Source organism: Oncorhynchus kisutch, linkage group LG17 (genome assembly GCF_002021735.2).
Source record: "Oncorhynchus kisutch isolate 150728-3 linkage group LG17, Okis_V2, whole genome shotgun sequence".
Taxonomy (NCBI): domain Eukaryota; kingdom Metazoa; phylum Chordata; class Actinopteri; order Salmoniformes; family Salmonidae; genus Oncorhynchus; species Oncorhynchus kisutch.
In genome coordinates, this window is record NC_034190.2 from 26,200,893 (window position 1) to 26,225,006 (window position 24,114).

The 24,114-nt window shown below is 45.8% G+C and overlaps 1 protein-coding gene across 2 annotated transcripts; it reads left to right on the plus strand.

The window, feature by feature from the left end:
- Positions 1-747: 747 nt before the first annotated feature.
- On the plus strand, positions 748-22,709 carry LOC109908663 (transcription factor HIVEP3-like). 2 transcript variants are annotated; one of them, XM_031793459.1, is made up of 7 exons: positions 748-1,341; positions 6,572-11,321; positions 11,646-11,836; positions 18,814-18,983; positions 19,959-20,042; positions 20,135-20,937; positions 21,623-22,709. In XM_031793459.1, exons 2-7 carry the CDS (start codon positions 7,020-7,022, stop codon positions 22,367-22,369), a joined length of 6,297 nt encoding a protein of 2,098 aa, XP_031649319.1. In that variant the 5' UTR covers positions 748-1,341; positions 6,572-7,019; the 3' UTR covers positions 22,370-22,709. The 2 variants fall into 2 exon arrangements, with proteins under 2 accessions (XP_031649319.1, XP_031649318.1); XM_031793458.1 differs by having other exon boundaries at positions 750-1,341; positions 18,808-18,983.
- The last annotated feature ends 1,405 nt before the right edge of the window (positions 22,710-24,114 follow it).

Here is a 24,114-nt window from a genome sequence, read left to right on the forward strand (position 1 = left end):
ACTAGGGAGACTCAGACAGACTGAGTCAGTGAGGATAAGCAGAGACAGGGTGGGGACTAGGGAGACTCAGACAGACTGAGTCAGTGAGGATAAGCAGAGACAGGGTGGGGACTAGGGAGACTCAGACAGACTGAGTCAGTGAGGATAAGCAGAGACAGGGTGGGGACTAGGGAGACTCAGACAGACTGGGTGTATCTCTGTGATGTTATTCAGCCCCCCCCCCCCCCCCCATCAACATGGCAACTGAAGGGACAAGTTGAGGGGCAGATTGAGGCTGGCATCACGTTATGGCGAATAGCCGTCCCATTCAAGGCCCAGCTGCCTGTGGAGGGTGAGGAAACACAGCACACTGGCAGCTCTGTCACTGGCGTTATGGCTGTGATGCTGACAAGGACTCTCTCTGTGCTGCCTGCTAATGCTGCAGAGGGATGAAGACCTTGGTTAGGGCTCCTTTCAAAACCAGCCAGTCTGTGTGTGTGAGTGGTCGTCCTTTAGCTACCAATTGTCTTGATGGCATTACCTCAACACTCCACACGTCGGCAAGCTTTCAGCCTCTTGAAAAGGGAAAAAAGGGAAAATAACATCCCTTCCTCCCTCCCTTCCTCCCGTGGTATAAAGAGAGGAGTAGTGATGTCAGAATCACTGAATCGCCTGGACTGTGTTCAGCTGGCTCTGTCAGCAGTATGTGTGTGTGTGTGTGTGTGTGGACATTCTCCAGAACCACTCTGAAAACCTGGAACCGTGTGAGCCTTTTTCCACCTGGGCCCTGTGTTTTCAGCTTTTCCAGGTTTTTGTCAGAACGAACGCAGCAGCAGCAATAGGCAACCGCTGCCTTGCTTCCCCCGCCTATGGAAAGTGACAACTGAGTCTCCACCACACACCCTTCCTCTCTGTTCTCCCTCTCTGCCAGCTGAGGAGCCTGAGATTCCTGCCAAGAACAACATGGCCTGACGTCACCCTCCAAATAAGGATATTCCACTTCACTTTTACTATCTGAGGGAGACGGAGAGAGACAAATAGGGAGGGATAGAGAGAGAGCGATAAGCCCCTCCTCCCCATTCATTCATACACACAGACAGGAGACGAGTAATATACTCTGCTAGCTAACTGTTTGTCAGCTCAGTGCACGTACAGTAGAGTGGTGTCTCGATTACCCTTCTCCTCACAGTCACAGAGCGGGCTCTCGCTCTCATTCATTCACAATCTCTCTCTCGCTCTGTTCCGTGCTGTCTCGCTCGCTCTCTCTCTCACTTCGTCTCCCAGCCTCTCTTACTCCGTCTCCCAGCCTCTCTTACTCACCCTCTTTCTGTCAGATGTGGAGAGGAAACCACCTGCCACCAGGTAAAGGACAATGATATTCTCTAACCATCTAGTGTTCATAGCTGTGTTTTATTCCACATTGTTCATTTACTGGATTATTGCCTGGTTATTGCTGTGTGTGTGTGTGTGTGTGTGTAGGGATTCTGTGATTGGTTTCCATGTGTGTTGTTTGTCCGTCCATGCTCCAGCACTCTGTCAGAGACAGACCCCTGGGCCTCAAACATACACCTGCTCGTGCGCGCATGCAGGCGCACACACACACAGCCCTGGGAATGTCAGCGTTACGCGTGTGATGACCCCAGGGCTCTACTTCCCTGTCTCTCTGACAGACTGCTGATGAAGCTACGGTCGGTTTCTGACTGTTCCTGGGATAATATGTGTGTGTGTGTGTGTGTGTGTGAGAGAGAAAACAGACATCATCTTGAAATAATACATTATGTCTGGGAGAGAGAAATGGAGGGAATGTTTTGTGTTGTTATTGGAAAACATTTCTTGTTACATAAGTCACAACAAAGAGTATTTGTAAAACACCTGTTTGGTGACAAGAAATATAAAATTAACTAATGTTCTTTGACAAGTTCATTTCATTTCGCAGAGTATTACAGTGCTGTTATTGCTGTTAATTATTTTGTGAAACATTAATGTCAAAATGTATTTTCAGATTTCCATATTCTATTTTGTATTTACTATGGTGTCTTAGTTCTCCGTCGTTATCTCAAGAACTGAATCATATTCTCAGTTTCTCTTCTGGTGGGATACATGTCTGTAGAGCTGGGATTAATGCCAGGTATTGATTTTTGGATTTGTACCATATTTTGTCCAAAGAGATACGCTTTGTGGGAGAGAGGCATCACAGTTGGCTTTCTCGCTCTCTCTGCATCTCTCTCGCTCTCTCTCTCTCTTTCTCTCCATCCTTCTCCCTCTCTTCTCTTCCTTTCCATCTTTCGTTCACTCTCTCTCCATCTCTCCCTCTCCCAGCGAGAATGCTGGGAGATATATTTAGCTCTCCTTCCCTCCATCTGCTGTGCGTGGTTTAGGGGCGTCGCCATAGCAACCACCGCTGGGTGCATATTGGTACGAGAGGAGGGGAATTTATTGGATTTTTTAAAAAAATAAGCGTTTTCAACTCAAATAAATTCAGTTATGTGTCACAAAAAAATATTTGGGGGGATATTATTTGAAAATGTAGGAGACTAGGCAGTGATACTATCCCAGTTTACTCTCCTTGGCAATGAGAATGAGATGCCATTTCTCGTGTTTGAACGAGATCTTAGAAAAGATATGGCTGTGTGTTATGGAGTTTAAGGACTGTGTGAGATATTAGACTGAACATCAGGTAGATCAGGATGCTTGCTGCTGCTTATAACAAGCATGTTTTTGAAAAGGACCTGCTTCTCTGAGTCCATGCAATAACTGTGAGACGGCAACACCTCCAGACGACAAGCAAAATGTATACACACAATGAACACACTCCACTTGTTTGACAATTTGCACCACTCACAATTGTTCCAGATTTAACAGAAGAATGTCACATTTTTCTCAAAGTCTAAATGAATCTCTTACTGTAGAAAGCTCTACTCTTTGATAGTCCTCACATGAACCATTTTGTAGTCTCTTAGTCCACCTGCAGTACAGTACCTGTCTGACCTACATTCCATCATCCACTGTTGAAATGCACTCTAGACGTTGTCCTGGACACAGATGTACACGCCAGATAAACACCTAACACACTGACAGTCCATACAGATGTACTGTCTTCTATTACTAAGGGCATTTGGAAACAGAATTAAAATGACTGGCCCCCAAAAACCTTTACAGTTAAACTAAATAATTATCACAGTAGCACACCGTCAGTAAAATGCTACTATATAAGAGAGTTCTACAGTACTACTGTAAGAATGGCAACATGTCATCAGTTGTTTTATATTGACCAGCAGCTAGCACCTCCTGTGGTTTTGCCCTCTTCCGGAGGAGCTTGGCTGTAGGCCACAACCAGCTGATCAGTGGCTCTGTTCAAATACCATCCTAGCATACTCCCTAGTAAGATGCAATGTATTGGGAATGCATTCTAGGTAGTACGGTAGTGTGGATATTGGAACTTACCTAGTGTGTGGGATGAACGGGTTGTTGCTACAGTGCAGTATGTTGGTGTAGAGGGAGTTCAAAAAAATGTAATTCTCAAAAAAAAAAAAGAAAAGTGGTGTGTGTATATGTATTCACCCCCTTTACTATGAAGCCCCTAAATAAGATCTGGTGCAACCAGTTACCTTCAGAAGTCACATAATAGTTCAATAAAGTCCACCTGTGTGCAATCTAAGTTTCACATGATCTGTCACATGATCTCTGTATATATACACCTGTTCTGAAAGGCACCAGAGTCTGCAACCACTAAGTAAGAGGCAACACAAAGCAAGCGTCACCATGAAGACCAAGGAGCTCTCCAAACAGGTCAGGGGACAAAGTTGTGGAGAAGTACAGATCAGGGTTGGGTAATATTTGTTTTAATCAGAAACTTTGAACATCCCACGGAGCACCATTAAATCCATTATCAAAAAATGGAAAGAATATGGCACCACAACAAAAATGCCAAGTGAGGGCCCCCCACCAAAACTCACAGACCAGGCAAGGAGTGCATTAATCAGAAATTCAACAAAGAGACCTAAGATAACCCTGAAGGAGCTGCAAAGCTCCACAGCAGAGATTGGAGTATCTGTCCATATGACCACTTTAAGCCGTGCACTCCACAGAGCTGGGCTTTATGGAAGAGTGGCCAGAAAAAAGCCATTGCTTAAAGAAAAAAATAAGCAAACCAGTTTGATGTTCTCCAAAAGGCATGTGGCAGACTTCCCAAACACATGAGACTAAAATGTAGCTTTTTGGCCATCAAGAAAAACGCTATGTCTGCTGCAAACCCAACACCTCTCATCACCCCGAGAACCCTATCATGCTGTGGGGAAGTTTTTCATCGATAGGGACAGGGAAACTAGTCAGAATTTAAGGAATGATGAATGGCACTAAAAACAGGGAAATTCTTGAGGGAAACCTGTTTCAGTCTTCCAGAGATTTGAGGCTGGGATGAAGGTTCACCTTCCAGCAGGACAATGACCCTAATCATACTGCTAAAGCAACTCTCGGGTGGATTAAGGGGAAACATTTAAATGTCTTGGAATGGCCTAGTCAAAGCCCAGACCTCAATCCAATTGAGAATCTGTGGTTTGACTTAAAGATTGCTGTACACCAGAGAAACCCATCCAACTTGAAGGAGCTGTAGCAGTTTTGCCTTGAAGAATGGGCAGAAATCCCAGTGGCTAGATGTGCCAAGCTTATAGAGACATACACCAAGAGACTTGCAGCTGTAATTGCTACAGAAGGTGGCTCTACAAAGTATTGACTTGGGGGGGGGTTGAATAATTATGCACGCTCAAGTTTCTGTCTTATTGTCTTATTTCTTGTTTGTTTCACATTAAAAAACATATTTTGCATCTTCAAAGTGGTTGGCATGTTGTGTAAATCAAATGATACAAACCCCCCCCAAAATATATTTTAATTCCAGGTTGTAAGGCAACAAAATAGGAAAATGCCAAGGGAATACTTTCGCAAGACACTGTATATTATCCTCATGAGAAACAGAGATGATACAAAGCTAAGATGACGAAGATTGTTTGTATTTGGCTGCCTGGTGTTCAGAGATCTTTAACCACACTAGTTAGAGTTTTGGAGCCATTTAGTTTTGGAACCATTCGGTGTATGAAAGTAAATATTTATTAAAGAACATACTATTTTGTGAAATTGCTTCATGGGCTTTCAGTGAATTGCTATCATTAGAGAAGTATGCTTGTTTGACAGTGTAAAGTTAGAATAAGGAGAAATTGGAAATCAAATGTGTTATTGTAGATGAGTATTTGACAAAATGACGGTAGTGTATTTTTTTCACACTTGAATGATGTAACCCACTTCCCAATTGGAGAGGTGTTCGTGTTATCTTATGGTGGTATCTATCTCCAGACTACACCATCAGGAAGTAAGTGTTGGTGTTATCTTATGGTGGTATCTATCTCCAGACTACACCATCAGGAAGTAAGTGTTGGTGTTATCTTATGGTGGTATCTATCTCCAGACTACACCATCAGGAAGTAAGTGTTGGTGTTATGGTGGTATCTATCTCCAGACTACACCATCAGGAAGTAAGTGTTGGTGTTAGCTTGCGGTGGTATCTATCTCCAGACTACACCATCAGGAAGTAAGTGTTGGTGTTAGCTTGCGGTGGTATCTATCTCCAGACTACACCATCAGGAAGTAAGTGTTGGTGTTATCTTATGGTGGTATCTATCTCCAGACTACACCATCAGGAAGTAAGTGTTGGTGTTAGCTTGCGGTGGTATCCATCTCCAGACTCCAACATTTGCATTTGGCCTAATTATTTTTTAGCTAGAGTTAGCAGCTGGGGTTGGGAGACTTTGGGGGAATCTGGATGAATAAAACTATTGACTCTTCTGGCTGCAACAAAATGTTGGGTTGAGTTGGGCAATCAAAAGGAAAAATCTGTCATCTTGTCTTAGGAGTATGATCCCTGAGAAACACATAGTAGCTTATGATTGAGCAATGTGCAATGCACACGGCTGATTGGGAACTATTCAAGGGGCTATTGGTACCAGAATCTGAAAATGGATGCTATGACTTGGAGCGTTTTCTTCGTAATAAATAGTCAGGTAAATTAGATGTTTTTGTAGACAGATTCCAAATCACAGTTTGGTAACTAACACCTACATTTTAGGTGTACAGTTTTGCACTTCTGAACTAGACTTCTTTCTGCGTTGAATAACTTTCTCTATCATGCTAATGTTTGTTGTTATTGTTGACGAAGTGAAACTGGTCGCTATGAGAAATGTGCCCCTTTAATACGACCAAACCCTAAGCTTTGTTTCCAACTTGATCATCCATCATCCATCTGGATGAAATAAGTGATTAAAACCTTGCTTTTTAGCTGTTTGGTTCCCTCCCTTTGACAGTAATGTTTTTAGATTATAGTGGGCGGAGAGAGACTGTTTCTGCCATCTGTCTTCATGATGTCATTTCATTTGGTGTGTGTGTCCATGTGTGCGCACACTGTGTGTGTGAAAAAGAGAAAGAAGGAGAGATAGAGACTACCACTCAGGTGGGTCTGTCTGTCTGTCTGTCTGTCTGTCTGTCTGTCTGTCTGTCTGTCTGTCTGTCTGTCAGTCACCTAATCTTTTCTTTTTTCTTCTTTCAGGTCCTCTTGAGTGAGGACACAGACATCCAACAAAAAGTCCTGAAAACTGGATCTGAAGACCTGACACAAGGACGGGTTCAACCCAGTATCTGAATACCGGACAACAGGGACTATCTGAGGGGACTGACTCAGAGGGCAGAGTTGTTGACTTTGGGAGCCAACCGAGCTCCAAGATGGGAAGCTTCTTTGGCTCAGGATGGAAAAGGACTTCCTCATTACCGCATGACAATTCACAGTTGTTGCCCAGGATCCGTTGAATGAATGGCTTGACCCTAGTAAGTACTAAGTATGAGTACAGACAGCCTTAACTCCAGTACAAGACAGATATAACTAAGGAACAAAATAATCATCATACATCAATCCCAGAGTGAATGAACAGGCTAGACCTGCGTAGCCTGCCCCAGGCGGAGGGATCCCAGGTGTCTACCTGAGGTTTTTGTTCCGTTTTATGGAGGCGTTGCACAGCTGCAGCCACTTGCCGACTGGGGAGCAGTCCAGAGGTCATGACCAGCCTCAGCCAGAAGAGTCTGCTCTGCCTCTCGCAGACCCTGAGCCTCCCAAATCTCCCTCCTCCCAGAACAATCAACTGCAGACACAACAGACTCGCTCCAAACAAGGAGGCCCTCAACATCAACAACAACAACACCACAAACTGCCTAATAAGAGGGAGCGCAAGCGTCTCCGACATCAGAGGAAAAGTGTTGATTCAGATACCCCACTGTCGGAAGAGGGTAAGCATGCAACGGCAGAGGCAACACAGACTAGAGTGTCACAGACACCGTCTGGGGGGACCCCGGCAACTCCCTCCTTATCAACCACCTCCACCCAGTCTACAGAGGCTCCTGCCACAGAGGAGAACCAGCAGGGCACCCTAAAGCAGAAACGGGAGCATAAGCCTGGAAAACCTGGGAAATATGTGTGTTCTTACTGCGGCCGTGCCTGTGCCAAGCCCAGCGTCCTGCAGAAACACATCCGATCCCACACTGGAGAGAGGCCCTACCCCTGTGCTCCCTGCGGATTTTCTTTCAAGACCAAGAGCAACCTCTACAAGCACCGGAAGTCCCATACCCACAGGGTGAAGGCCGGCCTCGCCTCTGGAGAGCCCAGTGCTTTAGAAGAACCAATGCCCGTGTCAGAAGATGAAACCAAACAGCCATCGTCTGCTGCCTCTTCTATCTTGGAGAGACATGGCAGTGTAGCCAATGAGAAGATGCTTGAAGACACAGAGAGATCTAAAGAGCAGTCCAGTGGGATGGACAACTCCTACGCCGTCAAGAAGAGGCTGGCCATGCGTTTGAGCCGAGGGAAACGTGGCCCTCTAGGCTCGTCTGACTCGATCAGTTCCTCGTTGGGTATGGCGAGTATAGGGAGCAGAGGCAGCACAGAGTCTGGCTATTTCTCTCGCTCTGAGAGCACTGAGCAGTCGCAGGACATCCCACCCAATGCAACAAGTGCCAAAAGCTACGCAGAGATCATCATGGGGAAATATGGCCGCCTGGGCCACCTCCAGAGGATGTCCCGGCATCAGGACCAGCAGCCTTCTGGAAGCCAGGGACAGCAGGAGAAGAGCAGCCCGTTCACAGTGCCCAAGAAGCAGGTCATTGACCACATCACCAACCTCATCACCATCAACGAGGCTGTGGTGGACACAAGTAAGATAGACAGCGTTAAGCCCAGGAGGTTCTCTCTGCCTAGGAGAAGTAGCAATGAGTCTAGCTCTAAGGTTACTCTATCTCTGAAAGAGACACCGGTAGTCCACCACAGCACCAAAAACCCTGGAGACCCAGGATTTAAGAGCAGTGGTTCCATCACTATGGGAGTTCCGTGTGAGAAGTTCCATCATCACCAGTCACTACACGTGGATTCAACGGCAGGCCTGTCACCCACTTCCATGGCTCCTCTTCTGAGAAGCCTCTCTATGCCCTCTGCTGCTAGTTCAACTGATGCCTCCTCTGACGTCTTCCCACAAAACTTCCGCCTTAGCCAATCTTTCGATGAACGGTCTGAAACACAGTCTCGCCGCACTGGGATGCTACGACGCCAGCCTGCTATCGAACTACAACCCGGTGCTGAATTGACTAAAGAGGAACATAGTTTACACAGTAGCTCCAACACACTCTACAATCACAATATGTCCACCGTGCCTCCTGATCACAAGCAATGTCAACCAGAGCCGTACGAGTGTGAGACCTGTGGCGTTGGATGTAAGAACTGGGAAGGTTATAAGGCACACAAGAGAAGTCTTTGTATAGCACGACTTCCCCAAGAGAGTCTTGGTACAACAATATGCCAGCTGGACCGTTCACAGTTGATACACTATCCGATTAGCAAACCAGGGGCTTTGGCAATGCGCAAGAGAAGGAAAGAGGAGAGTTTTGAATCTGATGATCCATCCTCTCCTGTGTCTTTATCCATACCCACCTTCTCCACGTCGGTGCAAGACAGAAAAAGTGTAGCATGCAATAGAAACTCATGGCCATGGGTAGAGCAGGAGCGTGGAGACACATCAAAATGTTTCTCAGTGATTCAACATACTAGTTCATTTGAGAAGCAGGACACTTTGTTTACAGACAGTCAAGGTAAAGAGGAGGTGCATTTTAGTTTTCAATCTCATGAGGATGTGTCTCAGAAACAACTGCAGGAACACTCATCCAAACCAACACCTCGCAAACTGGTGCGCCAACACAATGTTCAAGTCCCGGAGATATTCATCACTAATGATTCCAACACCAATGTTATTGAGTCTGTTCAGACACAGTCAGAAACGACATCCATAATGCCTAAACAGACTGAGAGGACAGACGAGTTCCAGTGGCCACAGAGGAGCCTCACCCTGTCTGGGGTCCCCATCGAGAAGCTGCCCCCGAAGAAGAAACGTATTCGTCTGGCCGAGGCCGCCCAGTCTTCAGGGGAGTCCATGTCCAGCTTTGACTCCATCTCCCTGCCTCGCAGCCCCAGCCAGGACAGCTGTGCATCCCACGCCTCTAGCCGCTCTGCATCCTTCGAGGAGTCCACCAGACCTGGAGACATGGAGACCCTGGCTGGGACACCATTGAGGAGGTCTAGGGCCCCTAACATGTTGACCGTCCCAGGGCTGCATCTTCACAAAAGGGAGATGCGGCGGTCGGTCTCCGAGCAAGCACCTCACGACCCACAGCAGCAGTCTGTCCTGATGGCGATGTTGGAGATGCGAAGCAAGTCCTTTGACTACAGCAGTTTGTCCCCTGAGCGCTCCGCGGCCGGCTGGAGTGACAGACGCAAATGTCTCCTCATGAGACACACTGCGGTCAAGGACCCAGAGGAGGAGCAGCCTGCCAAACCTGCAGAATTAAAGCGGAACCCCAGTTCCTCCATTTCTGCCAAACACACAGCACTAAAGGTGAACAATCCTTCTCACTGTAGCCCCAGTCCTGACCCTGTCAGTCCCAGAACTTCTTCCAAACTAAGCCCAGGTCCTCGACACCTTAGTGCGACTGCTGGTTCCCCTCTGTCAGGAGAACCCACATCATGTAACCCTGTACAAACTATTTGCCAAGAGCCCCCCTCACAATGGAAACTGGGTCAAAGTATTCATTTGACTGGACATTGCTCTGAAGTCCTACCCTCAAAGAACTCTGTAGAATCTCCTGACCGCCTCCAGAGGGTAGACCCATCACCTCTCTGTTCAGGGAAACCTCTAATTATCTCCCTCCGTCCTGTCCACACCTACATCCATCCTGCCCAACCCCGTCCCGTCTACCCTCCCCACCCCCTCTCCACCCAGTGCCCATTAGGGATAGCTAGGGCCCACTACCTTCCAATGTCCACAGGCCTGAAGCTGGAGATACCAGTCCCAATTCACAGTCATGATGGACCTTCAGAGTTTGTAACACATCCTCCGCAGATCCTCCACCCTCACCCTAACATCTCACGTAGCCCAGAGTTACTCCGGCCCTCTATATCACCAGCAGTAGCAGTAGTCCGGCTACAGGCAGACACCAACACCCTAGCCAGTGCCATATACACCACTCTGTCCCAAACCACAACATCTAGGTCCCAGGAACCTGTGTGTTCTGGGTTAAACAGTGGCCATAGAAATTCCCCAATGCCTGAACATAACAGCCACCTGGTCATGTCTCTGCCTGTAAGTAGCAAGATGTTGTCTGGGACTCTGCTACCAGTCAGCCAGTTGGCTCTGCCTCCAGGCAACCACTTGGCTTTGCCTCTGCCTTCAGGCAGCCAGTTGTGGTCTGATGAGGGCTGTAGATCTCCGGGCTCAGGGAGCAACAAGCGATTGTTGTCGCCTTCAAACAGTGTCGATTTCAGCCCTGAGTCCAAACAGCAGCAGAAACGAGTGAAGGAGGAGGAAGAGGAGAGTTGTGTAGGAAATGTAATCGTGGAAACATCCACAAAAGAAGAAAAGGTTGAGATTCCAACATGTTTACCGAGGGTGTGTACTCCAATAAGTCCAGAAAGACCTTCATATCCGACCCTCCAGTCCACCACCTCTCACAGCTGGTGTTATCTGAACTACATCAAGCCAAACCCCTCCACCTCCACCTCGACTGACCACCAGCCCTCAGTGTACTCCTCTTGGTCTACCAGCGAGTATGACCCCAACCCTCCAGGCCTCTCCAGCAAGACAGCCCTGTCCCTGTTGGACTGCAAGCAGAGGGTCTGCCCCACCATCTACACCATGTCTCCCATGTCATCCACCCCGGCAGAGACCCCACCAGAGCCCACCGGCATGAAGACGCCATGCCATTCTGAGGTAAAGAGACTTTACTGGACCATAAATTTGCAGTACTGTATGTATTTATTTAGCCTTGTCCCATACTGTACTATGTGCTGTAGTTTTTTACTTTATTTTGTATATGACCCAATACACTCAATACAGTTTGGCCTTATTTCTCATTTCAAGCATGTAGGCCTATATTGTAGATTGTAATGCCACAGTATAATTTAGATAAGTGCTGAAACACATAAGTTATGATGAATCCCCCCCCCCCCCCCCCCCCCCCATCCCTGTCTCCTTGGCCTGATCTTGCTGGAGCAGGGTTGGTGAATTTGCCCTGCATGTCTCTCTCGAGTGTAGGTACATGCCACTCTGCCCGGCGACAGCCACCGTGTCGGGACAACAGAGCAAGAGCAGTCCGCAGAGGACAAGGAGCTAAAGAAAGAACGAGAGGAGGAGGAAGAGAAGGAAGAGGAGGAAAAAGAAGCAGAGACCCAGTCAACCAGCAAATGTAGAGAACCTCCAACTCGAATCTGGATCTGTGAGGGAGGGTGAGTAGGCTAGGACTGATTACATTTTACTTTTGAAATAACACTTAAACATTTAAAGATGCAAAGCATTATTGGCTTTACATTCATAGAGACATGAGAAACGACACTCAGCCTTACAGCTTTTGCTCTATACGGTACAAGGCATGCTACTGTAAGCTACAAGTCATAGACAGTGAGGGTATTGGGTCTCTGTGTTGTGTATGGAGAGCTGTGAAATGTTGTCGTTCCCCTCTGCAGGACATGAGGGGCTAAGGGTTGTCTGTCTGACTACACCAACAGAGCCCGTCTGTTGAGTGGCCCTTGCCAGGAAATGACCAACAACTACCCAGCTTCCTCTACTGTACCCTATGAAGAAGCTCAGTTACACCCAACACAGTCAATGGTTCTGGTCATTCAGCTGTAGAGGGAAATAGTGGCCAATTTCATTCCCGATTTCATTCCCATTTTAGATGGTGATTGATTGAATGAATGAGAACCTTGAGTCTACTTACATGATTTCTCTGTGCATCTGGGTTTATGTGTATCTATTTGTAGACAGAGAACAAGAGGGGCACTATTTTCAGAGGAGAGAGTGGAAGGTGTTTGATACTAACTCTGCTTCTCTAGTGATGGGACGTATGTAGGATGTGTCAGATAGGAGAGAGAGAGAGCTCTGAGAGCCCGAGAGCGCTCTGATTCATCTGTCTTCATTTACAGTAATCCACACAGCTAGATCGAATCACACTGTTATGAAGCAGACATAACTGAAACTCCTGAGAACACTTGGTCTCCTCCATCATATCTGTGAATGTGCTACTGAGGTGCCATCTGTGTGTTCCTCTGCATCTCTCTGAGTACCGCTGGGAACCTGTTGTTGTTGTTGTCGTGACTCAGGTTCACAGCCTTCTTCTCATCAGTCACAACCCAGCTAGCACATAATGTTCTGGGAACCATATGTTTCTTTGAGCTTGGTGAGAGTGTGTTTGTCCAATTGTTATTTTGCATACAACCTTCCCATGACCTTCTGGGAATAGTGCAGAATAGTTGCTTGGCTTTGGAACATTCTCAGCACATTTAAGGAACTTGACAAAAAAAATGTTTTTATTTTTCTTGATATTTCATTAATTTAACAGAACGTTTCCTAAACATTCAAACATGGTTACATTCAATTTCAATCTTGGTAATGTTCTAGGAACATTTTCCTACTGGTTTGACATTGGGAATGTTCTTAAATAGTTCAGAGAACGTTAAGAAACAATGTTCTTCTGTGGGAAACTACAAGTAAACTTTAGTAATGTTCAGAGAACATTCTAGTGTTATTTAAACGTCTCAGAAAAGCTTCCCATAGGGGGCACAAGGGCAAGTGCCCCGTCAGCATTGTTCTCTTTATCATTTTTTCAGATGTTAAATTAAAACCCCTTAGAGTCGATTGACGCACCCGTGCGTCACACCGTGATGTCATTTTGAATATCTACCTGTGTGTTTATGCTAGAGACTTACAGTGGCTGCAGCTCAATCCCCTCTTTCTGCCGATATAAAGTTTCTGCCTACTTCATAACATGGGGCTTTTAAAAGCTGTGTTTTTCTACAGTTGAGAGGATCCGGACAAGAAAATCGTCACCAAATCGTCTGTAGAACCCAAACCGTTAGAGCTACAAACTAAGGACATGAAAGAGGAGACTCTCATGAACTCGACAGTGCCGTTTGTTTTGCTCTACGACATCCGCAAGCTTTACGGCAGTCGTCTGACCTCTGATGCAGACATCCTAATTTCAAAGATGTCTTCTCACAAAAGCAACTGTTTGAGCTCACTAATATATCAACAGGGGTTCTAAAATTCCAAATCAAATAGCGAAATGATCCATTTTATGACCATCCTAAAACAATTCAAAACATTTGCTTAGTAGATATTGCGATCTATGGGCTTAGACCTACAGGGTCTTCACTTTTAAGCCCACGTTTTATCATAATAATTTATAAAAAATATCTGTCAGCTGTATTTTGCAGAGGGGGCACACTGACTGGACCAGGCAAAGAGTACCCCCCACCCCTTCAAGATATGTCGCCTATTGATTCCTTCTTGATTAATAAATAAAACTGTAATACAGCCACCTAGCAATTTTATGAAGTTGGCTTTAACTAGTCAGCTAAATAGGTTCCGAATCTCCCAAACTCATAACTAGCTACCAAGCCATTTCAGGCTGTCAATCAAGTTAGAGTAGCTTGTCTAACTATCTTACACCTCAGCTCCACTATAAGCGTTGCGTTGCTATCAGCGTTGTGTCAATGAGACGTTCTACTTGCTACACATTATTTTGGGAACTGTGAGGAGCAGAGGGGAAGCGCGTCTTTATTCTATTTTCCCCTACCGTACCATATTCATTATTTTTGCGTAAGTACAATAGCTTTGGTCAAGTTTTTCACAAGTACTCATTCAATTGTTGCTAGTGCTTGTACTAAATGATCTTCTAATTACACAAGTTGCTTTTGTTTACATTGTGAACCTACTCAATGTAGCTAGTTAGCTAGAGTTTCTGCTAGCTAGTAGCTTCTTCACACATCTTAGTGCAATAACCAGCGGTGTATAGTCGAGGCCATATGCAACCAAAATAAACTGTATTTCTCATGATTTCAATTCACAAGATGGAATGAACGCATCCGTCAGCCTTCGAGAATTGAGCCATCGAGAATTGAGCCATCGAGAATTGAGCCTTCGAGAATTGAGCCTTCGAGAATTGGATGCAGTATAGCAGCTTTTATTGATTTTAAAGGAAGCATTTCCTCGATGGCTGACGGCAATGCCGGACGCCCGATGGCTATTGTGTAGCAGGGCCATTAACTGGCATCCCTGCTAGCAAGAAAATACTAAAATTGTCAAGAGGTATGCTTAGATAACCTATACAGAAAAATAGACATTTGTGACCTAGAATAAGGCATAATGATTATGCTTCTAGATTGCAGGAAATGTCTGTAAAGGTGTTTGAAAAATGTACAATTACGGAGCCGTCCACCAGACCACCTCCCCTCCATCCTCATGTACTTCGCGCCCCCTTTTAAATAATGGGTGCATGACGCACCTGCTCAGAACGTTAAGAAAACCTTCTTTAAAAACCACAAGAAAACTTTTGTAACATTCAAGAGAATGTTCTACTAATGTTATTTAAAAATGTATACAGTCCGTTCTCAACATCAACAAAACGCCCTCTAGCCTCTAACTTGTTACGTGTGTTCAGGTGTGTTGGCCGCGCCCACTAATTGGCCACACATTCAGGAAGTTATTCAAAAAACTCAAAATAACCTGTAATTTCCATTCTCAGAGCGTTAATAAAAACTCCCAGGAAATCTTTCAAGGAAACAGAGTAAAACATTCTAAGAATAGGCTAAATGTCCACTTCTGTTCTCAGAACTTTTAAAAATGGTTCCGTTTTACCGGTCAGGAAATGTATTGCTTCGTTCCCACAACCAATGTGAAACCAAAAACATACATTCCCACAACTTCCAATAAGCCCAATGTGCTACCTGGGAATGACTCATCTCTCTTCCCTGCTGTGCTGTGTGGAGCTCTGAGTCCGCCAATTCCATCTGTTCGGGCCGTTGTGTGTGTGCTGGATGATAAGACAAAGCAGTGAACAAGAGGAAGTCAAACAATGACCTTTCAGTATGGCTACATTTCGGGGGAGTGAAGGCTGAGTGAGGGAAGATTTAGTGTAGGCTGTCTCTCTGAAGATAAAGCTAGGGGCAGGATCTGTGAATGGGTGTCAGAGTAAGCTATGAATTGCGTGGGTTGGTGGCCATCAATATGCCTACATGCTGTATATCAGTTCGGCATGTGGGATTTTTTGTCAGTGGGCATGTACACACACATGCATCCACACACACACTCACACACACACACATTTGAAATACTTTATTTGAATCACATTACATCATAAAAGATTCAAACATAATTCAAACAGATGCCCATAACGGCTGAAACAGAGTGGTACGTTCTCCTCCACACATCTAGGCGGTCCATAACAGCTGAAACAGAGTGGTACGTTCTCCTCCACACAGCTAGGCGGTCCATAACAGCTGAAACAGAGTGGTACGTTCTCCTCCACACAGCTAGGCGGTCCATAACAGCTGAAACAGAGCAGTACCTTCTCCTCCACACAGCTAGGCGGTCCATAAAAGCTGAAACAGAGTGGTACGTTCTCCTCCACACAGCTAGGCGGTCCATAACAGCTGAAACAGAGCAGTACCTTCTCCTCCACACAGCTAGGCGGTCCATAAAAGCTGAAACAGAGTGGTACGTTCTCCTCCACACAGCTAGGCGGTCCATAACAGCTGAAACAGAGTGGTACGTTCTCCTCCACACAGCTAGGCGGTTCATAACAGCTGAAACAGAGTGGTACGTTCTCCACACAGCTAGGCGGTCCATGACAGCTGAAACAGAGTGGTACGTTCTCCTCCACACAGCTAGACGGTCCATAACAGCTGAAACAGAGCAGTACCTTCTCCTCCACACAGCTAGGCGGTCCATAACAGCTGAAACAGAGTGGTACGTTCTCCTCCACACAGCTAGGCGGTCCATAACAGCTGAAACAGAGTGGTACGTTCTCCTCCACACAGCTAGGCGGTCCATAACAGCTGAAACAGAGCAGTACCTTCTCCACACAGCTAGGCGGTCCATAACAGCTGAAACAGACTGGTACGTTCTCCACACAGCTAAGCGGTCCATAACAGCTGAAACAGAGTGGTACCTTCTCCTCCACACAGCTAGGCGGTCCATAACAGCTGAAACAGAGTGGTATGTTCTCCTCCACACAGCTAAGCGGTCCATAACAGCTGAAACAGAGTGGTACCTTCTCCACACAGCTAGGCGGTCCATAACAGCTGAAACAGAGTGGTACCTTCTCCACACAGCTAGGCGGTCCATAACAGCTGAAACAGAGTGGTACCTTCTCCACACAGCTAGGCGGTCCATAACAGCTGAAACAGAGTGGTACCTTCTCCACACAGCTAGGCGGTCCATAACAGCTGAAACAGAGTGGTACCTTCTCCACACAGCCAGTGATGGAAAAAGTACCCAATTGTCATACTTGAGTAAAAGTAAAGATGCCTTAATAGAAAATGACTCAAGTAAAAGTGAAAGTCACCCAGTAAAATACCACTTGAGTAAAAGTCTAAAAGTATATGGTTTTAAATATGTTTAAGTATCAAAAGTAAATGTAATTGCCAAAATATACTTAAGCATAAAAAAGGAAAAGCATAAATAATTTCAAAGACCTTATTTAAGCAAACCAGGCAGCACCATTTTCTTGTTGTTTGAATGTATGGATAACCAGGGGCACACTCCAACACTCAGACATAATTTACAAACGAAGCATTTGTGTTTTATGAGTCCTCATGATCAGAGGCAGTAGGGATGATGGGGGAAGTTCTCTTGATAGGTGTGAATTGGACCATTTTCCTGTCCTGCTAAGCATTCAAAATGTAACAAGTATTTTTGGGTGCATTTTTATAGTAAAGTACATATATCCCAAAAAACGACTTAAATTGTACTTAAAGTATTATTTTTACTTAAGTACTTTATGCCACTGCACATAGCTAGCCTGCCCATAATGGCTGAAACAGTGCCAGGGAAAATGAATGGAGTAAAAGCACATTATTTTCTTTAGGAATGTAGTGAAGTAAAAGTAGTCAAAAAATAATAATAGTAAAGAATAGATATCCCCAAAAACGACTTAAATTGTACTTAAAGTATTTTTTTTGCTTAAGTACTTTATGCCACTGCACACAGCTAGCCTGCCCATAACGGCTGAAACAGAGCACTACCTAGCCAGTTGTTTTGGCTACTCTTAGTCAGGCCTGCCTAATCTAAGCCTATGTAAATGGCCAAGACTGCCAAGTTTCAATGCCACCAACTTGCATTTGTATCTTAGGCTGTCCAAGCGTGATATGAGGGGCTGGTATTTAAGGAGCTTTTAAGAAAAGGCCTGCTCCATTTTTAAAGTTGTTGTTATTTTGCCTTTATTTAACTAGGCAAGTCAGTTAAGAACAAATTCTTATTCACCAAAACAGCCTATGTAACAATGCAACAATGATATGGTTTCATGAAAGCTCTACATTGAACCCCTGTAAGGACATCGCAACACCTGTCGCATTCATTTAGTCAAAACATTGCTTTTAAGGCACCAAACAGTGATTAAGTTGAGAAAATGAAGCATGTTAGCTATCATTGTAATTACCGATCACATTCATAGAAAGACGTTTTTGTTTTCTGTTTATTTGGAGCAGCTGGTCTGAGCCCAGGGTTTCCTCCCTCTCTGGTGTGTTTTTATTGGCTGGCTGTTCCAAACCCCAGCTGATGTTGCAGGCTCTCTGTGTTTGGACTGGGGCTGGGTGGTGGTGGTGGTGTGAGAGGGTGGTGATGAGGGTTAGAGTCCCACTGCAGGGCACCCACTTCAGCTTCACACAGAGGGGCTTTTATAACCCCAAACCAGAACACCCTCCACCCCAAAAGCACACACACGCACACAGACGCACGCACACACACACACACACACACACACACACACACACACACACACACACACACACACACACACACACACACACACACACGGGTGGACCCCCTAACCAACTGCCAGAATGTGTGTTCACTGTGTAAGAAGGGTGTGTGCCAAACAGATACAGCAATAAATAGAAACATTAGAGCAGCGTGCAGGTGCTATATACAGTATATAGAACCAATGCTTTTATTGCAGCCATATGGACTGTGGTTTTCATCAGGGGTGGAAATGAACTCACCACTGAAAATTTGACCCGGGAATCAGATCCAAATATCTAAACTTTTGGGTACACTGTTAACTCAGGTTCCTCTCCATTCCTAGATGTTATTGAAAGAACACTAGCATCAATTCACAAGGTTTATGGTGTTAGCATTACCTGTACGTAATAAAACACTAAAATATAACTAAAATTCTCTCTCTCTCTCTCTTGTCCGTCAGCTACAGGTCGAGTGAGGAGTACGTGTACGTGCGGGGTCGAGGCAGGGGCAGATATGTGTGTGAGGAGTGTGGCATCCGCTGTAAGAAGCCTAGTATGCTGCGTAAACACATCCGCCTGCACACCGACTCACGACCCTACGTCTGCAAGCACTGCAACTTCGCCTTCAAAACCAAAGGTGAGCTATGGATGGACAGGACTGCTGCCTTGTTGTGGTTACAGATAGTCACAGGACTGCTGCCTTGTTGTGGTTACAGATAGTCACAGGACTGCTGCCTTGTTGTGGTTACAGATAGTCACAGGACTGCAGCCTTGTTGTGGTTACAGATAGTCACAGGACTGCTGCCGTATTGTGGTTCAAGATAGTCACAGGACTGCTGCCTTGTTGTGGTTACAGATAGTCACAGGACTGCTGCCTTGTTGTGGTTACAGATAGCCACAGGACTGCTGCCTTGTTGTGGTTACAGATAGTCACAGGACTGCTGCCTTGTTGTGGTTACAGATAGTCACAGGATTGCTGCCTTACTGAGGTTACAGATAGTCACAGGACTGCTGCCTTGTGGATACAGATAGTCACAGGACTGCTGCCTTGTTGTGGATACAGATAGTCACAGGACTGCTGCCTTGTTGTGGTTACAGATAGTCACAGGACTGCTGCCTTGTTGTGGATACAGATAGTCACAGGACTGCTGCCTTGTTGTGGTTACAGATAGTCACAGGACTGCTGCCTTGTTGTGGTTACAGATAGTCACAGGACTGCTACATTGTTGTGGTTACAGATAGTCACAGGACTGATGCCTTGTTGTGGTTACAGATAGTCACAGGACTGCTGCCTTGTTGTGGTTACAGATAGTCACAGGACTGCTACATTGTTGTGGTTACAGATAGTCACAGGACTGCTGCCTTGTTGTGGTTACAGATAGTCACAGGACTGATGCCTTGTTGTGGTTACAGATAGTCACAGGACTGTGACTCCCTAGTGGGTATGGATAGGTGGATGGGTACTGAAATGGCTGCCTTATTGGGACAAGGCCTCTCTTTTAAAATAGATTTTGATGGAAAAGTGTACCGTTTACTTTTTTTTTTTTTTTGACATCTCTGTTCATCCAGTGTGTGGTTAGGGACGTCTTGTAATGGTTCTCTGTTGTTCCAGGGAACCTCACCAAACACATGAAGTCCAAGGCCCACGGGAAGAAGTGCCATGATGGGCCAATGACTGGTTCTGAGGCAGAAGAAGGTCAGACGATGTTATATTGCTGTGTATACATAAAGAATATCCAATAATACTTTGCTATGTTGCCTAATTCTTACAATGACCCCCCCCCCCAGACTGCTCAGTCTGGCCAGAGACAGGACAGGACGAGCACCGGTATTCTGACATCAGCGAAACTGAAGCAGACGACGATGACAACGAGTATGATGATGAAGATGATGATGATGGTGAAGAGGAGTCCTGTTCCCATGAAGACCCTTCCACCACCTCAACAAGCCACTTGAAGCCACCCAAACCCCCAGACCAGAACAGAACCACACCAGACCAGGACAGGACCAGACCATCTGGGTCAAGCCAGCCCAGCCAGCCTCAGAGGCTGAATCCCCAGGAGCCAAGCCTCTGTTACCCTGCTGGTTCCCCCAGCAAGAAGAGAGCTCTATTCTCTCGGAGGAGGCACCTGGACCCCTGTGGTCACCGCTCCCCATTGCACTGTCCATCACCAACTCCAGCCCTGTCTCCATCCCTATCCAATCAGCTTTCTCCTGCTCACTCCCTGTCCCCTAGAGCGGACCTGGCCCCTCTCCGATGCCCTTCCCCCAAGCGTTACCTCTCCCCTGTCACCTGCCATCCCTCCCCTCTACCTCTCTCATCCCTGTTTCCTAGGCATAACCTGTCCCCTGCCCCCTCCAACCCCTCCCCACCCTCCTCTCTGTCCCTGCTAGGTTGTCATGTCTCCCCCTCCCTAGAGAGACATCCGTCCCCCCTAAGAGGCCTCTCGCCTGTCAGGCCCAAGTCCCCCAGCTCCCCTTCCCCTCAGGCCACCATCCCTGCTCAACACAGAGCCTGTCTGCCCAGAGACCCATCTTCAAATCCCCACAGGGACAGACCTGCTACGGCTACAAGCTCCAAGGCAAGGCTGGTGAGTATTTCACAGTCTCACTCTGTCACCCCTAGAACACAACACAGACACACTTTGTGTCTGACCTGTGGAAGACTGCTCGGCTCTCTTGTATTTTTGTTGCATAATTGAATTTAACATCTATAACGTGGGGACGGATTGGTTTGATAACCACAGTGCTGCTCACTCACCTGCGACGTGATCTGTCTCTGTTTGGTTAGCCGGTTGGGTTCAGAGATTAAATAAACACTTTTCTACACACAAAGCAGTTCCTGTGAGGGATAAACAGCCAAATACAAGTAAATAAACATCCAAAACAAATATAGATACGTAGGGTGGTACATTCAGGGTTATTTTAAAGTCATACCTTTATAGGAAAAGGAAGGAAGGGTAACACTCTACTTTTATATGATTCAAACCGAACCAACAACACAAAACCTGAAAATAATGCAAGATGGTTCCCAAATAGACACAAATGTGTTTGTTCTGAGCAGTCTGTGAAAAAAACGAGTCACACACCTATCATTAGATGTCTGAGATTGTAACCACAAGGACTGTGCCATCAGCCTCTAAATGTGTTTCAATGTCTCAGTCAACTCACCTGATATAAACATGGTATGTTTCTTCACAAGTCGTGTTGACATTGTGGTTTGGTTGCATTGTGGTTCTAACCTTTACACCCTTCCTTCCCCTCATCCCTACCAAGCTGAAGAGCTACTCTGTTCAGGAGGACGATGAGGTGCGTCTTCCTCTTCTGTCCCCCAGGACTAGACCATCCCGAGGGGGCCACGGTGGTGTCCTCAGCCACCTGCCTCTCCACTCTCAGCAGCTAGCCAAGACCCCCAACCTGATGATCCCCATTGGGGGGATCCACATGGTACAGCCCAGGACCAGTCGTCACTACAGCCTGGTGAATAGCCCCGTGGCATCACAGAACACCCCTACCCTGGCAAAGATGGACCGGTCCATGGCAGCCCAGAACACCCCTACCCCAGCAGAGATGGACCACTCCAGGACCAGGGGAGCTGGACTGGAAGAAGGGCCACTTAGTAGGCCTTCATCGCTGAAGCACCATCAAAACCCTCTGAAAGAGGCGGCTGGGCCTAGCACAAGCATACACACCAGCTACCAGGACAACAGGGTAGGAGAGGGAGAGGCCGAGGGCAGACTTTCAGGACCTCTCCCAGACAAGGCTGGTACGGCCCATTTACAGGTGTGCTCCATGAGACCTGAGAATCATGGGAGTTTGAGTCAAAGGGAAGAAACTAAACTACTGTTCACTGGGACAGAGCTAGGAGGCAGCTCACACAGTCCAGGCGCCCAAACGAGCACTTTGTCCAAGGGAACCACACACACAGAAAGAGATACAGATACACACCTTAGAGGAGGAAGTCTTTTTCCAGTGACTAAACAAGGCCAAAAGATGCCATCTTCTTTCCAGACTAAACTCTGATAGGAAGGAGCACCTTTAGGGAACAGTGCAACAGACTTGTCTTGGGTACATCTGATATGGCAGCGTTTTTCCTACATAGGGGATACAGTGCCATATCAGACACAGACATGGTCTCAGAGCTAGAAGCAGTTCTGGTTTTGAGACTGAAGAAGACGAAAAGAATCCAAGTAGAGTACTCAGGAGCGTACGACTTCTGACTATAATGTGTAATTATATTATGTAATTATATGAATGATATATAGACACAGTTGAAGTCGAAAGTCTACATACACCTTAGCCAAATACATTAAAACTCAGTTTTTCATCATTCCTGACATTTAATGCTAGTAAAAATTCCCTGTCTTAGGTCAGTTAGGATCACCATTTTATTTTAAGAATGTGAAATGTCAGAAAAGTAGTAGAGATAATGATTTATTTCAGCTTTTATTTTTTTCATCACATTCCCAGTGGGTCAGAAGTTTACATACATTAAATTAGTATTTGGTAGCATTGCCTTTAAATTGCTTAACTTGGGTCAAACGTTTCAGGTAGCCTTCCACAAGCTTCCCACAATAAGTTGGTGTGAATTTGGCACATTCCTCCTGACAGAGCTGGTGTAACTGAGTCAGGTTTATAAGCCTCCTTGCTCGCACATGCTTTTTCAGTTCTGCCCACAAATTTTCTATGGGATTGAGGTCAGTGCTTTGTGATGGCCACTCCAACACCTTGACTTTGTTGTCCTTAAGCCATTTTGCCACAACTTTGGAAGTATGTTTGGGGTCCATTTGGAAGACCCATTTGCGACCAAGCTTTAACTTCCTGACTGATGTCTTCAGATGTTGCTTCAATATATCCAAATAATTTCACCTCCTCATGATGCCATCTATTTTGTTTAGTGCACCAGTCCCTCCTGCAGCAAAGCATCCCACAACATGATGCTGCCACCCCCGTGCTTCACGGTTGGGATGGTGTTGTTCGTCTTGCAAGCCTCCCCCGTTTTCCTCCAAACATAACGATGGTCATTATGGCCAAACAGTTCTATTTTTGTTTCATCAGACCAGAGGACATTTCTCCAAAAAGTACAATCTTTGTCCCCATGTGCAGTTGCAAACCGTAGTCTGGCTTTTTTAATGGCGGTTTTGGAGCAGTGGCTTCTTCCTTGCTGAGTGGCCTTTCAGGTTATGTCGATATAGGACTCGTTTTACTGTGGATATAGATACTTTTGTACCTGTTTGCTCCAGCATCTTCACAAGGTCTTTTGCTGTTGTTCTGGGATTGATTTGCACTTTTCGCACCAAAGCATGTTCATCTCTACGAGACTAGGCTGCATGGTCCCATGGTGTTTATACTTGTGTACTATTGTTTATACAGATGAATGTGGTACCTTCAGGCTTTAGAAATTGCTCCCAAGGATGAACCAGACTTGACTTTTTTTCTGAGGTCTTGGCTGATTTCTTTTGATTTTCCCATGATGTCAAGCAAAGAGGCACTGAGTTTGAAGGTATGCCTTCAAATACATCCACAGGTACACCTCCAATTGACGCAAATGATGTCAATTAGCCTATCAGAAGCTTCTAAAACCATGACATAATTTTCTGGAATTTCCCAAGCTGTTTACAGGCACAGTCAAGTTAGTTTATGTAAACTTCTGACCCACTGGAATTGTGATACAGTGAAATATAAGTGAAATAATCTCTTTAAATATTTGTTGGAAAAATGACTGGTGTCATGCACAAAGTAGATGTCCTAACCGACTTGCCACAACT